The sequence below is a fragment of the Monodon monoceros genome, unplaced genomic scaffold (assembly GCF_005190385.1).
Source record: "Monodon monoceros isolate NGI ecotype Baffin Bay Population unplaced genomic scaffold, NGI_Narwhal_1 Super_Scaffold_7, whole genome shotgun sequence".
NCBI classification, from domain to species: Eukaryota; Metazoa; Chordata; class Mammalia; order Artiodactyla; family Monodontidae; genus Monodon; species Monodon monoceros.
The window spans coordinates 29,341,137-29,356,720 of NW_021703784.1; the positions used below are offsets into that span (position 1 = coordinate 29,341,137).

A 15,584-nucleotide genomic window follows, 5' to 3' on the forward strand; every position below is an offset into this window, starting at 1 on the left:
CAAAAGAGTTGTTACAGAAGAAAATATAATGTAAGGAAAATTTTTAAAACTGTATCTATATATTTGTACATATGAATATGAAGAGAGAAGAAACAGATTATAAGGAACATATCAAACCCTGAACTGGTTTACTCTAATGAAGGACTAAGAGTTAGAGGAGAGGATGAAATGAATAAAGTTTTCTTCTATATAGCTCATTAAATATGAAACATTTTCTGAAAATATTTTAAAATTTTGGGTAATCAAATTTTACAAAGTTTTATATGAGATAATGCATTATAAAAATGTTTAAAGATATCATGAATCTATAACAAATGAAACTACCGATATATCATCCTTATATCTAGGATCATAACTACTGACAATTATTTGCTTACAATTCCTCATTTTACACAAGTTAAAATTGAAGGCCAAACAGCTGATTTTCAGAATTATAGTAAACTATAAGACCTATAAAAGAAAAATATATATCCATAGTTTTCAGTAAAGAAGGAATTCTGCAGAAATCCTCAACTATAATTCTTTGAATTCCCAATAACACCCCTTGTCAAAGTGCTGAAAGGTACTTTGAAGGGTTTATTCTCTGTCTGAAGTAAAGATCTTCAACAAAATCACTCTAATCATAAAAATTACTATCTTATTCTACAGTAACAATATTAAGTATATCTTTTTCAAGATTTTCTAAGAAGCCTATATAATTGGACCATAATAACTCTATTCCTCTCACTTAGTTAACTGCCTTACAAAGTGCTTTTTTAACATATCTCAAGCTATACCCAAGGACTGACATTAAAAAAAAAGTCCTAAGTGAAAACCCTCTGTGTTTTCTATAATATTAAGAAATTTCTAAAATATGTTTCACTGTATATTCCTCTGGGTCCCCTATAATTTGAAGACTTATGACAAATTTCTTTCGTAACTCAGGATCAGGTGTTAGTTTACTTCGTAATGCGAAGAATAGACAATTATTTTGTTCCCCAACCCAGGGGACATCCAGCAGTGTCAAGAGATGATTTTGATTGTCACAGCGGGGAAATGGAGGGCTAATGGCACCAGAAGATAGAGGCCAGAGGTGACACTAAATATCCTAAAATGCACAAAACAGCCCCCCACAACAATTAACTATGTGGCACAAAATGTCACTGGTACTGAGACTGAGAAACATCGGCTAGAAAATGACCTATATAATCCATCCTTGTTCCTTCTTTCAGTGGCTACTGACATGTTCAGGGCTAAGTCAGCTAACCCAGGGTTTGCTCTCCCTTCTTTACTTGTCACTTTTCTCCCTACGACATCCCAAGTGCTGTAAGACATTCTGGTTAGTAATGAGTTTTATTCTGGGAAAATATCAGAAATGTCAATTTTAATACCTTTCTAGTATGTAAAGAGTTATGTATAATTTAATATAATTTAACCTAATACTGTATTAAATCAAGGTTCAGGTAATATTTTATAAGTGAAAAACACAATGTTTCTTACCTTAAATAGGCAACGGCATATATATTCATATACCATATGTTTTAATGAGTTGATGAGAGACTGAATCCTCTGTTCTGTATTTTCAGAATCCTGTAGATTACAATTTGAAAATTGAAAAACGATTAGGAAATTCATGAACATTTAAAAGGTACCCCACAGTTTAATAATGCTTATAAATTGTTCCTCCAGACTCAAAACTGATTCTGGGACAATTATCTTCGGCAAACAGACTCAAGGGACTAGACGAATAAGTGCATTAAACTTCTACATTAATACAATAAAAAACTGATGTATTTTTTAATGTATAGATAGAGTTAAAGCTTTCAATAAATGAAAATTATAATCAATTACCAGTAATATCATATGAATTGAATTTGACCATACCACTTTGATTCGTACTGGCATTAAAAATACTACATCAATCTGGGTTAAAGCCATTTAATTACTTGTATTATAATTACCAATCCAGCCCCAAAACAGTATGACCAGAGCCATACTATAAAGAATTTTCTCATCCCCAGTATAGGAACTTAAACAATCTTAAACCATGCCCTCCAGCTTGAATTTGAAATACGTGGTGTAAAAATTCATACATAGTTTTAGTTTTTTATCTGCTTTTGTACCTCCATTGTACATGATTGCTATGATTTGAAAAATATCATTAATGGCTATTTTATTTGATTAATGAAAAATGGCTTGGGGTAGGAATAGTGGAGGGGATGTTGTAAAGGCTGGCCTTTTCCCTTGGTGTGATATGAGTGTAAGTTTCACTTCATTCTGGGTGCAATTGGAGAATACATGCCTTGCAGAATTCAATTCTGGGATAACATTTAGACAAAATTTGCTTGCTTCCTTGTGATGATAATTGGCAAGGAAAAAAAAAAACTAGCAAAATAATTTTAACAGTTTAGAGAAGTACACCCAGGATGACAGGATGAGCAATAAAATGTGTGAAATTAGCAGAAAACATTGTGACTTGATACTCAGATACATCAAATGTAGGTTTCTGGCCGTGTTAGTAGCATGTTCTAACCAAGAGAGCTCATTATTCACAGTTCATACCACAAACACTTCTCTTAATTTTACTATTTATTAACAAAGATCACATGTGAAATTGAAGCTTAGATCCACTAAAAGACACTCTAATGTGAGACAGAATATAGTACCTACAAGGTCCAATAGATTTTCAATGTACGTACTTCTATGTATTTCAGATTATATTTTTCAAATGAACTCAAATGCCCACCTAAACACACATGTGCATATACACGTACAAACACATGCAAAGGTCAATGTTATTCAATGGCCATATTCTCACAGAACTATTGTCACTGAGGAAGTACTGAGCTATAAGCTTTTCTAAACAGTACAAAATAACCAGTATTTTTACTAAGTTGATTTAGACCTTCTAACTTATTTCTCAGTCCTTATATTTTATAGGGCCATTGAATTTTAACATACAATTTTTTTACTAAAAGATAAGAATGAATTTTAAATGAACTTATTACTGTGTACTTTCTAAGTAATTTATACAAAATTATTAATAAAAAAGAAGTTAAGTATAAATGACTCTCTAGATTTACCTGTGACACAGCAAGTTAGAAATATGATCAATATATCATGAACCAACTCTCACAGACTTTACACTATTACTGTTTTTTGTAAAAATTCTTTTACCAGCACAATATTATAAATGGTTTGATTAAATTTAACATATTAAAATTCAATTTTTTTAAAAACCAAAGGACAAAGAACACAATTATGTATCCTTCAACCCTTTCCTGCATCTTGAAACCTTATCTTTGTCCAAAGGACATTACATATATACATGGGAGAAATGCTTATCTTGTCCCCCAGGACTGAGATGACAGATTTTACTAACAAAGCCTACCCCCAAAGCAGAAGCTCTTCGTTAGGTGCCATTTTATTTCAAATCTAATGTAAGAACAACTTCAAATGATTTACTTTAGTGGAAAAGACATCAGTAAACTTTAATCATTATTTGTAATCAAATAAAAATTTTCTGAAATAACTCATTCATGAAAATATTAAGAAGTCCATGACAATGAAGACAAAGATTTTTTTCCTGTTTTATTCTCCATTATATCACCCATGCACCTAGAAAAATGCCTGCCACATGGTAAGTCTGCGATAAATATTAACTGAATGAATAATAATCTTTCCTCAGAAAGATAGACTTAAGTAAACCTACTCAGATATGAAATTTTACTCCTAACTATCTAAAAGAACAAATTATTCTCACCCAAAATATAATCCTAAAAAACACTTATATTAGTATTATACTGAACACAAAAATTATAAACAACTTGATGAATTTGGTTTCATAAAAATATTTTTTAGGGTCTTCCCTGGTGGCACAGTGGTTGAGAGTCCGCCTGCCGATGCAGGGGACGCGGGTTCACGCCCCGGTCCAGGAGGATCCCGCATGCCGCGGAGCGGCTGGGCCCGTGGGCCGTGGCCACTGGGTCTGAGCGTCTGGGGCCTGTGCTCCGCAGCGGAAGAGGCCGCAGCAGTGAGAGGCCGCGTACCGCAAAAAATATATATATATATATTTTTAATAAATTAAAAAGCAAATTAATAAACCCAAAATATTTACGACAAAGGTTTAGTGTCCTTAATATATAAGAAACTCTTATAAGTAAAATTTTAAAATACTAATACCATAGAATGGAAAAATAATAATTCACCAAAGAAAAACCACAAATAATCTGATATTTATCTTACAAGTGATATTTATCTTACAAGTGACCAAAGACTTTCAAATATAGTGAAATATTTTTCAATTACCTAATAGGATAATTATTAAAAGTTATATAATATTCATTTTTGCTCAAGGTGTAGATTAAAAAGGCCCCTGTTGTTGTATTAGTTTAATATACCAACAGCATATATTTCCAAAGGATAATTAGACAATATTTGTCTAAAGGCTTACAAATGTGCATTTTTGCCCGAGCTATCCAAGTCTAGGAAACTAGGAAAATAATTGGAGAAACAAAACACTGGGGAAAAAGCCCTGTAAGTGTCTATAGCTATTTTAAACATAACCCCCAAATTCTTTGACCCTCCATCCATCAAGAGTTAAAGTCTCTTTCCCCTTCTTGAATCTGTGTAGACTCTGACTGCTTCAACCCATAGAATACAGCAGAAATGACCCAAGGCTGGGTCATAAAAGGCAATTCAGCTTCTGCCTTGTTCACTGAAATACATGTTTGGTATCTCAGTATGCAATATGAGGAATCCAATTATTCTGTGCTGTGAGGAAGCCAAGCTTCACAGAGAGGTTCTGCAGTCAGCACTCCTAGTCATCAAGTCCACCCACTCCAAGTACCAGATATGAAAGTGAAGCCTCCCCAAAACCACTTGCACTCTCAATTCCTCACCAACCAAGACCCCAGACCTTGTGAAGCAGAGGTAAGCCATCCCTGCAGTGCCCTGACAAAATTCCCCATAGAATCCATGAGCATAAGAAAGAATCAATGAGCATAAGAGAAACATTGTTTTAATCTGCTAAATTTGGGGGTAATAAGATATTCAGCAGAGATAACCATAACACCCTATAGGAGGTAGCTAAATAAAGTAGGGTATAGCCTCACAAGCTCTCAAAAATATTGTGTAGGTTTGTATTTATTGACATGAAAATTGTGTACAATATATTTTTAAAGCACAGTATTATACCTTTTGGTAAAAATTATGTGTATTCTTTAATATATTGTTCCCTCCATTAGAATACAAGCTTGATAAAACAGTGTATATTCCTGTATTCCCATTTTCTAGAACAATATCAGGTATGTATTATAGCCTCAAACAACATTGGTATACAATGAAATTTTAAATGTTGTTTTCCCCAGGTAATGGGATTATGTGGATAATTTCTTAATTTTATACCTTCCTGAATCATCCATGTTTTTTTTTAATGATCATCTGAGAAGACAATCATTTATTAATTTATACTCAGAACATAAATCATTTCCATTAAGAGGACTGCCACATTGGGACAGTTTGTTAAAAACATAAAATGCAACTAAGGAGCTAGTTTCTTTTAAATATAGTTTAAAAGTGTTACATATGGTCTTTTGAAATATAATTCCAAGAAACTTTTCTCAGGAAATTATTATAAATTAAGCAGCTAGTAAAGCGATCTCTCTCATTCAGTCTCAGCTATGGGGTAACCAACAGCATACCTGTTTGTTTTGCAGAGCTCGCTGGAAAAGTCGGAGAAATGCAGCCAAACTAAAACGGTACATGTTATTAATTTTTGACAAGTCAGAGATAATGAAGTACATCTTGCTGGCACTCTCAGCCAGAGGGAGATAGGCATCCCGCTCCTGTGGAACAAGGGGTGGGGGTGGGGGGCGGGAAGGGTGACACCTTAGTTGTAATGCTTTACTGCCACCTACAGACTGCTATGCACATATCTAGCCGCAGCCTTACTTTCAACATACATACAACAAATAAAGATTAATCACAGAATTTTATAAAGAAACTGCATAATCCAGCTTTTCTATTTTTAAGTTTTTATACTTCTTTTAATCCTAAGATATTACACTTTTGTTTTGTATTTTTATGTAACTGCAAGCAATGTATTCTAAATACTTCCCCTCCCCTCTGATTACAGAACTAGAAGTAGTACATGGGTTGGTTTCAATGAAGACCAAGAATACTTGTATTAGGGGAAAGAGGTAAGCACCTGTATTAGGGTTAAATGGAATGGTAAACAGTTGTGATCAGAGGTCACGTAGGTCATGTAAGACAGCATGGCACTACAGGCTACCCCTGCAGTGGAGAAAAGTTAGAACAATGAATCTAGTGTGTGGGACTGGTACCAACAAGAACACTGATGGAAGTAGAGGTAAAGTAGAAGACTGTAACGAGTGTCCACATTAAGATAATAAAGCACCTAGCATTGTTCAACATAAGCATAGAACAAACCAATAATCACAGGGGCTTTCATTCTGACTGAAGGTAAACGATGATAAAGATGAAAGGATCATAGGATTAAATGGCCTTGAGGTTATGAACTGAACTCTGAGAAGGCTCTCCATGTCATTCTGATCAAAGCACCAGGATTATAAATATGATACTGGTAAAATTATGTGTGTGACTCAGCGATGCCTGTTCAGAAAGAGAAGACACAGAAAGTTCAAAATCCTTTTGGTATACAGTGACAGCTATGACATCTGCCAATTTTAGCTATGGTAGAGAAGGTGGGATGACTGGATTGGAAACAGGCTATAGGTTTTCTCTTATTCAGATTTCAACAGAGCTCTTTCTCAAGTGAAGAAAGTAATACTATGTAAGTGTAGAATTTGAGCAACAGCTGAAAAATACCTAAAATAACATTTGGAAAAGTCATTGAGGGAAATGGGAAATATTAAAGGATGTCAGTAAGGGTCCAGGTCAGGTTGGAGACTGGGAATTCACAATAACATTAATCTGCTTCATTGTTTGATTTTCTTCAGCAAATCTTTGTCACCGAATGTAGGAGGAAAAAATAAAAGATACATTGTACTGATATAAGGTTGAAATTTTGCTCTAGGAAATGTCAAAAGAATAAAGCAAGAAGGATTTTAACCATTTTTAAGAAAAGAGTTCAGATCAACACATTCATGGGGTCCAGGATGAGTAGGGGAGAACAATGTTTTTGATGGAAACAATAGCTTTTAATTCTTTTATTGATATACTTAACTTGCCTTAACTTAAGAAAAGTTCCAGGAATGGCAAAGATGCTCTCTAACAGTCATTTTAAACACGTTCATTTTCAATTTCAGTACAAGTTTATAGCTCTAGAACTTTGGATAACATGCCAGAAATCAGTAGTACTCAGCAGAGCTCAATGACCAGCACTCCTTACACTTGATACCCTCAACATCTATCGCCGTCTCTATAATAAGAATTAGACCCAAGGACCTGGTGTTTTTGAATAGCTTTCTTTTTTTGCAGTCATCATTCCCCTGAAGTCCTGGTACTAAAATTTTTATCATATTAACATGAAAGTTTAAGAAAACAATACAAGATCACAAAGAAGGAAATATTTACTTGATCAAGAGAAATTTGGAGTTTGTAAGATTCTTTAAGTGACTCCTGAATAAGTGCACTGCTTGCTTTTGTCTGATTCAAAGATTCAATCAAATCCTTATTTTCCAAAATATTGCCTTGAGATGTGGCAAGTGTCTGCAGAAAAATTAATAAAATAATATGAACACTATTATATATATTAAAATAATCAATTAAAAGAAGCCCATGTTAACTATCATTAATTTGATGATGTTTTTGGGAACTTATGTTCTCTTAAAAGAATTTCATTATTTTACAGCCTTCTGTATCAAAAGATACTGTAAATCATTATATGATACTATATCATCAAAACATTGTATATGTATTAATTTTATCAACCTAATAAAAACTATTTAAAGTTACAGATCAAATCATAATTTCATGCTACCTTTGAATGTTTTTCTGAGCATAAAATCAAATATTAATGAAATAATACAGTATAAAGACGATATTAGTTAAAAATTGCTTGTCTTAAACATTACTCCTGGAAGTCTTATATTCCAAGACATCTACCTTTTTCTATTTGAATTTTGACTTTAAGATACATATTGATGTGTCTTTGATACAACCAAAAACATGCTAAAGGTACTATAATTTTTAAAAAAACAATATTTGATTATAATCAGAATAATATAATATGAAAAATATCCTGAATAGCTCAATTTTACCTCTAAAAGAGATTCTTCAAGCTTAGCTAACTGTATTTTCTTATCTTCTTCCTGTTGTAATAGTTTTGTTTTCTGGTCCTCTAAATCAGGTTTCTCATGCTGAATAGTTAATGCCAAAAGCTTAAAAAAAAATCCAAGGTTATTCTAGCAATAAAGTTCAAACAAAACAAAACAAAATGAAAACTTCCCACAAACAGGCCTTATGTTTGATCAAATATTACAAGTATAATGATACTACTATGTACTTCATTCTTTCTAGTTAAACATATGAGACACGTTCACAATTATTTCTGACAAAAGAGCCAAACTGAATAGTTAACTAATTGATAAAATGTTAAATATTATAGGACAGCTATAAGAAATTGCATTACTTAACATATCAACATGTAATATTCAGTTCTTAAATTAGATTAAATGTATAAAAACTATGGAAGCAAACATTTTTAATGGTAAGTAGTCACAAAAAGAAATAGTTACCTTACTTAAAATACTATATTAAAATCACAATGAGATACCACATCACATCCACTAAGATGGCTATAATTAAAAAGACAAATGATAATAAATGTTGGCCAGAATGTGGAGAAAGGGGAACCCTCATACATTATTCACGGAAAGTAAAATTGTGCAGCTACTTTGGAAAACTTTGTCTATTCCTCAAAATGGTAAACATAGAGTTACCATAAAAACTCAGAAATTCCACTAAAAAAGCATTGAATTGTAAACTTTCAAGGGGTGAATTGTATGATATATGAACTGAATCTTAATAAAGCTGTTGAAAACTGCTATGTCAAATTCTTCAGTTTGAAACTTTAAAATAGGAAATGACATTTGCATGTCATAAAATATATTAATTCGAAATCTATTGTATAAGCATGTTCATTCAGTTCTTGTTAAAGTAATACCTAAGTAGCCCTTTTCAGCAATTACTGTGGAGATCTTTTATATAGAAGAAGCAATTTTGTCAATTCTGCCAAGCTCTGAGTAATCTGTACATTATTTATGAGAAGTATCATCAAGCCAATCAAAAGACATTGTTCATAAAACTATGCAGTGAGTCATCTAGTATGGTAAGAAAAATATTTTAATAGCAGAGTTTTAAAAATTACAATAAAGTAAAAACCATGGTAAATATACATGCTATCATATAAATCAAAAGAGAAAAATATACTATTGTTAGATGGTAGAAAACAGGATGATACTGAAAAAGTCAACAGGATATCTTTAAAGAGGAAAAATGAGTAAGGGAGTGTATAAGTAAAAATCTGTACATGAAAATCATTTTGCAATTCATGTAATAACTATAAACTGTAATAAGCCATACACAGATAAAGTAAATCCAAACATGCAAATGCTCTAGTCAAAAAAAAAAAAAAAAGTTGGATTTGGAATCAAAGACCCTCACCTAAAAAAAAAAAAAAAAAAAGACCCTCACCTAGCTGAATAAGTCAATAGCTGCAATTTTAACATTTAAACTTCAGTTTTCACAGTTAAAAAAAATAAGGTTGCTAATCTTAACATGTATGATCCTCCATTTCTCAAATTCTAACAAATATGACAGAAGTAGACTGTAAAATTAAAGTTATACCGGAAGAAGCAGCAATTTGACATTAGCAACAAATATACAATTCTAACACTAATGGAAAATGAAATAAACCCAAATGTGTTACTGATTTGCAAGTATATTTTCAAAATCATGAGTTTAAATGCTAATCAGTTTAACAAAACAGCTTCCCATTCAAAAGATTTCATTAGTATACAAAGATACTAAAGATTTCTAAGGCAAATGATTGTCCATATATACCTGTCCTCGTAATCCACTTCTTGTTGTAGTAAAGTTAACCTCAGTAACGATGGAAGCTGCATCCGGTGGAATAAAGGGATTTGGGTTTCTTGTTGACAAAAAAAGGCGAAATTCTTCATTGTAGTCGATAATTTTGTCACCTATTTGTACCACATAACGTGGTCCTGTTTTTTCAAAATGACATAATTAGTTGGCCGGAATATTCTGTATTTTGCTACATGACATTAAAAAATATAATTTTCTAGTACTTCTAAATAGTTTTTACTACAGGCTTTTTGATACAGTCCAAAATACAGCAACAGCAAGGCCACCCAAAAGACTATTAACGAGAATGCTCTACTGATCAGTCAGCACTTATGCAAACAAGGATAAATAATATTCATTAAGACAATCCTAGGATACTGAAGCATCAAAGGAACATCTACTTATATTCAATATAGTTTTAACATTAATTATATGTTTGATATTACCAATTTTTCTGAAATGTTTGATTATACATGACAAAAATAGAAACTCTTATTAATTATTCTCTACTTCAAAATTCATCAAAGTGTTTATTGTACTAGTATTTAAGATGTAACACTTGAAAACAGAATGACCTGGTAAAAACCTGGAATTAACAACATATGAGTAATTGCAAAGAATCCATTATTAACATCAAAAAAGATTTATTCAGACTGCCGTACACAGGTACTTTGCAATAAATTAAACTGAGAAAAAGTAAACTTCTGCCTCACAAAGGAGTTTTTTTTTTATTTTCTAATACAAAACACAATTATATTAATTATACAACATATACAGAAAAATCAATCAACATTACATGCATTACTTATGATTTTAACTGATAAAAAATAATTTTTTAGGTAAAAAAATATATTATCGAAGATTATTTTCTAATGTTAAGAAAAACAATGTAATGAATTTTTGAGAATCCTAGAATAGATTTTAAAATTTACCTAACTTTTTCAAGTTAATGTGAAAAGAATTCAATATGTACTTTATGAAAGAGGATATGTAAATGGTTAAAAAACAATATCAAAATAATGCTGAACGTTAACCATTATTAGTAAAAAACAAATTTAAAGGTTCAATGTAATAACTCTACACCAACTAGAATGATTCAAGAAAATGCAAGCAGGATAAATGCAAAGAAAACTACTTCTAAGGACATCATAGTAAAACCACTGAAAATCTATGACAAATGCAGCACAACAATAATGCAAAGGCAGGTATTGAGTATATGGAGTTAAAGACCAATACTGGAAAAGTTTCAAAGTATTTATCTATATTAAAAAAATAAGTCACAGATGCATACTGTTATACACAGGGTAGCCATTAAAAACTATCAGGTTAATTAGAAAACTACATTAGTTATTGCATGAATTGGTTAACTGTACTACATTACAAATATTAAGACTGCCATGGTGAATAAAAATGCAAAACCAAATGATATACTGTTTATGAGAAACACACTTTATAAAGAAAACCAACAGAAAATTGAAAGTAAAAGAATGGAAAAATATACCATGCGAACACCAATCCCCAAAATTAGTGTAATCATTCTAATACCAAATTCTAAAACTTGAGATACTTCTAGAGACAAAAGACAGTTGACAATGATAAAGAAAATAACCAAACAGGAAGACAGCACATTCCAAATATGTATGCATCCAAACACACAGCTTCAAAATATTTAAAGTAAAAATTGACTGAACTAAAAGAAAAAATTCAAAATCATAGAGACTTCTTCTCAATACATGATAGAACAAATAGAAATAAAAAGTAAAGGTATAGAAAATCTGAACGTTACTATTAACAAACTTGAATTAATTGACTTTAGAGAAAATTAAAATAACCAAGAGCAAAATTTACATAATTTTCAAGTGTACACGGAATATTTGTGAAAATTAGCCAATGCCAGATCATAAAAAAAGCTTCAACAGGATTAAAAAACTGAATACTTCAGAATAAGTTTTCTGACCACAACAGAGATAAGCTAGAAACCAATCCCAAAAGGGTAACTAGAAAATATCCAACTCCCTGGAAATTAAACAACAAAAGCAATGAGTAACTTATGAATTAAAAAAATACAAACCAAAACTTGTGGTATGAAACTGAAGAAGGGCTTAGCAGAAAGTTTATAGACAAAAAAAATGCATATATTAGGAAAAAGAAAATAATGAATTATCAATACTTTGAATTTCTATTTCAAGAATCTAGAAAAAAGACAACCAAATAAAATCTAAGGAAAATATTAAGAATAAAATAAATAAAAAGCAAAAATTGAAAATACAATAGAGAAAATCAACAAAGTTAAAAACTGGTATTTTGAAAAAAATCAGTAAAATTGATAAACTGCTATCAAGACCTACCAAAGAAAAAGAGAAAAAAAATTATCAATATCGAAAAAAAGACACATTATTGAAAAACTCATGGAAATTTTAAAGTTATAAGAATATTATATAAAAACACACCAATATATTTGACAAATTAAATGCAATAGACAAACACCTAAAATAATTAATCTAAGTTGATATATACACAGAATATAGATTACAAACAAAACTAAATTAACTCAGGGAGAAGAAATCAAGATGGCAAAGCAGAAGGATACAGAACACATCAAAAATATGTCTACACGTGAAAGAGTTCTCACTGAAAGCTAACTGTAGACTAGCAGAACTAGAAGACTGTAAGAAAGATGCATATAGAATTCGGTATAAAGGGATGAGAAGCTATCAGGTCTGGACCTGTGCCCCTAGGAGGGGACTCAGGAGAAGAACAATCACACAGACAGAGATCCTCTCTAGGGAGTAGGTGGTTTGAGTCACAAATGGGGCACCCTTGTCCAAAGGTCAGACACTGAGAATGTGAGTCTCCTTGCTGTTTGGAGGGCTGGGGGAACTAACAGGAGGGCTGTGAGAAGCCTGGACTCCATTCATGAGGAGCACATCCTCGCTTGCTTACTTCCAAAAAAGGGCAGAGAGGGTGGATTGAAACTGCATGGGTGGCTGACTGGTTTCCTGTGACTGCCCCAGCACGCATCCCACTCTAAGTCTAGCAACTGCTCCAGCCTCACTGGGGTGAGGGCTGCTACAGCTGAGCAGAAAGCTCAGCTGTGAGAAACAAAAGCAACACAGACCTAAAGCGTGTCTGAGCAGGGTGGGAGCAGCCATTACTGGTGCTTACACAGGCAGCACATTAGAGCAGCCATGATTTCTGTCTGTGGTCAGACAGCCACAATTCACACCCAGACCAATGCCAAGTGCCCATGCCAATCCCTCTTGCCCGAGCACTGCTCCCCTCCTGGGCAAGAATGCTGGTGCTGGGATTGAGGAGAGAACAGACTTCAAGGGAATGGAGCCAGCTCGGACCCAACCCTCAAAACTTCTGCTCCACACTATTTACAACAGCCAGGACATGGAAGCAACCTAAGTGTCCATCAACAGATGAATGGATAAAGATGTGGCACATACAGACAATGGAATATTACTCAGCCATAAAAAGATATGAAATTGAGTTATTTGTAGTGAGTGGCTGGACCTAGAGTCTGTCATACAGAGTGAAGTAAGTCAGGGAAAAATAAATACCATATGCTAACACATATATATGGAATCTAAAAAAAACCAATGGTTCTGAAGAACCTAGGGGCAGGACAGGAATAAAGACACAGACACAGAGAATGGACTTGAGGACACCGGGAGAGGGAAGGGTAAGCTGGGACGAAGTGAGAGAGTGGCATGGACATATATACACTACCAAATGTAAAACAGATAGCTAGTGGGAGGCAGCCGCATAGCACAGGGAGATCAGCTCAGTGCTTTGTGACCACCTAGAGCGGTGGGATAGCGAGGGTGGGAGGGAGACGCAAGAGGAAGGGGATATGGGGATATATGTATACGTACAGCTGATTCACTCTGTTACACAGCAGAAACTAACACAGCAATGTTAGTCAATTATCCTCCAATAAAGATGTAAAAAAACAGAATCCAACAAAAGAGAGAGAAAAAAAAAAAAAAAACTTCTGCTCCAGCAACTTGGGAACAGACCCCACCCCCTAAAGAGCAGTGATGGCCACTGAGCAGAGAAAAAGCCCCAGCTACACCTGGCTCTGATCTAACAACTCCATCTCCAGCCTCCTACCAAGGTGATAGATGCCAGCAAACCTGAGGAAAGACATGTTCTGTGTTCACATCAGATTCAGCTCTCCCACAAAAGCCACTGGGCACAAGCAGACTGTACCACACAAAGGCACCCATTAAAGACTGCAATAGGCAACAGTTTCACCTAATTTCATAAAGACAGAGAAAGTTAAGCAAAATGAGCAGAGGAATTTGTCTCAATTGAAAGAGCAAGAGAAAAATCCCTGAAAAAAACAACTAATGAGACAGAAATTAAAAATTTACCAGATTAGGAGTTCAATGCATTAGTAATAAAATATGCTAACCGAAGCAGGGAAAAGAATAGCTGAACACAGTGAGAATTTTAATAATGAACTAGAAAATATAAAAAAGAATTAGTTAGAATTGAAAAATACTGTAACTGAAATGGAAAACACAATAGAAGGATTAACAGCTGACTAGGTGATACACAAGAACAGAAAAGTGATCTGGAAGATAGAATAATGGAAATAACCAAATCAGGAAAGGAAGGGAAGAAGGGAGAAAAGGAAGGAAGGAAAGAAGGGAGGGAGGGAGGAAGGAAGGAAGAAAGGGAGGGAGAGAGGATGAAAGAAAGAAGAACAGTTTAAGGGATCTCTGGGACAACATCAGTTGTACCAACACTGAATTATATGGGTCCCAGAGGAGAAGAGAGAAAGAACGGGGTAGAAAATGTATTTGATGAAATTATAGCTGAAAACTTCATAAACCTGAAGAAGGAAACAGATATCCAGGTACAAGAAGCACAGAGTGTCCCAAACAAGATGAACTAAAAAGACACACACCAAGACATATCATAATTAAACCAGCAAAAGTTAAAGATAAAATTCTAAAGGCAGCAAGAGAAAAACGAAGAGTCTCATACAAGGGGACCTAAAGAAGGTTACCAACTAATATTTTTGCAGAAACTTTGCAGGCTAGAAGGGAGTGGCATGATATACTCAAAGTGCTGAAAAGGAAAAACCTGCTAACCTACAATAGATATACAAAAATTAGAGAGAAAGAAACACAAGCATACCATGAAAGGAAATCATCAAACCACAAAGGAAGAATCTAAACGAAGAAAAAAAAGAACAATAAAGAACTCAAAACTACCAGAAAACAGGTAACAAAATGGCAATAAGGACATATCTATCAATAATTACTTTAAATGTCAATGTAATAAATATTCCAATCAAAAGACATAGGGTGGATTATTGGATTAAAAAAGACCCATCTATGTGCTGCTTATATACAATGGAATATTACTCAGCCATAAAAAGGAATGAAACTGAGTTATTTGTAGTGAGGTGGATGGACCTAGAGTCTGTCATACAGAGTGAAGTAAGTCAGAAAGAGAAAAACAAATACCTTATGCTAACACATATATATGGAATCTAAAAAAAAAAAAAAAAAAAA

The 15,584-nt window shown here is 33.3% G+C and overlaps 1 protein-coding gene across 1 annotated transcript in view; it reads right to left on the reverse strand.

Annotated features, from left to right (window-relative positions):
• DYNC2H1 (dynein cytoplasmic 2 heavy chain 1) overlaps positions 1-15,584 on the reverse strand; it is a 364,114-nt gene that overhangs the window by 183,498 nt on the left and 165,032 nt on the right. Inside the window, exons 66-70 of the mRNA XM_029208148.1 lie at positions 10,027-10,190; positions 8,223-8,342; positions 7,537-7,671; positions 5,682-5,825; positions 1,480-1,569 (exon numbers count right to left, since the gene is read on the reverse strand). Coding sequence (XP_029063981.1) covers positions 1,480-1,569; positions 5,682-5,825; positions 7,537-7,671; positions 8,223-8,342; positions 10,027-10,190 — 653 coding nt within the window. The remainder of the gene's footprint in view (positions 1-1,479; positions 1,570-5,681; positions 5,826-7,536; positions 7,672-8,222; positions 8,343-10,026; positions 10,191-15,584) is intronic.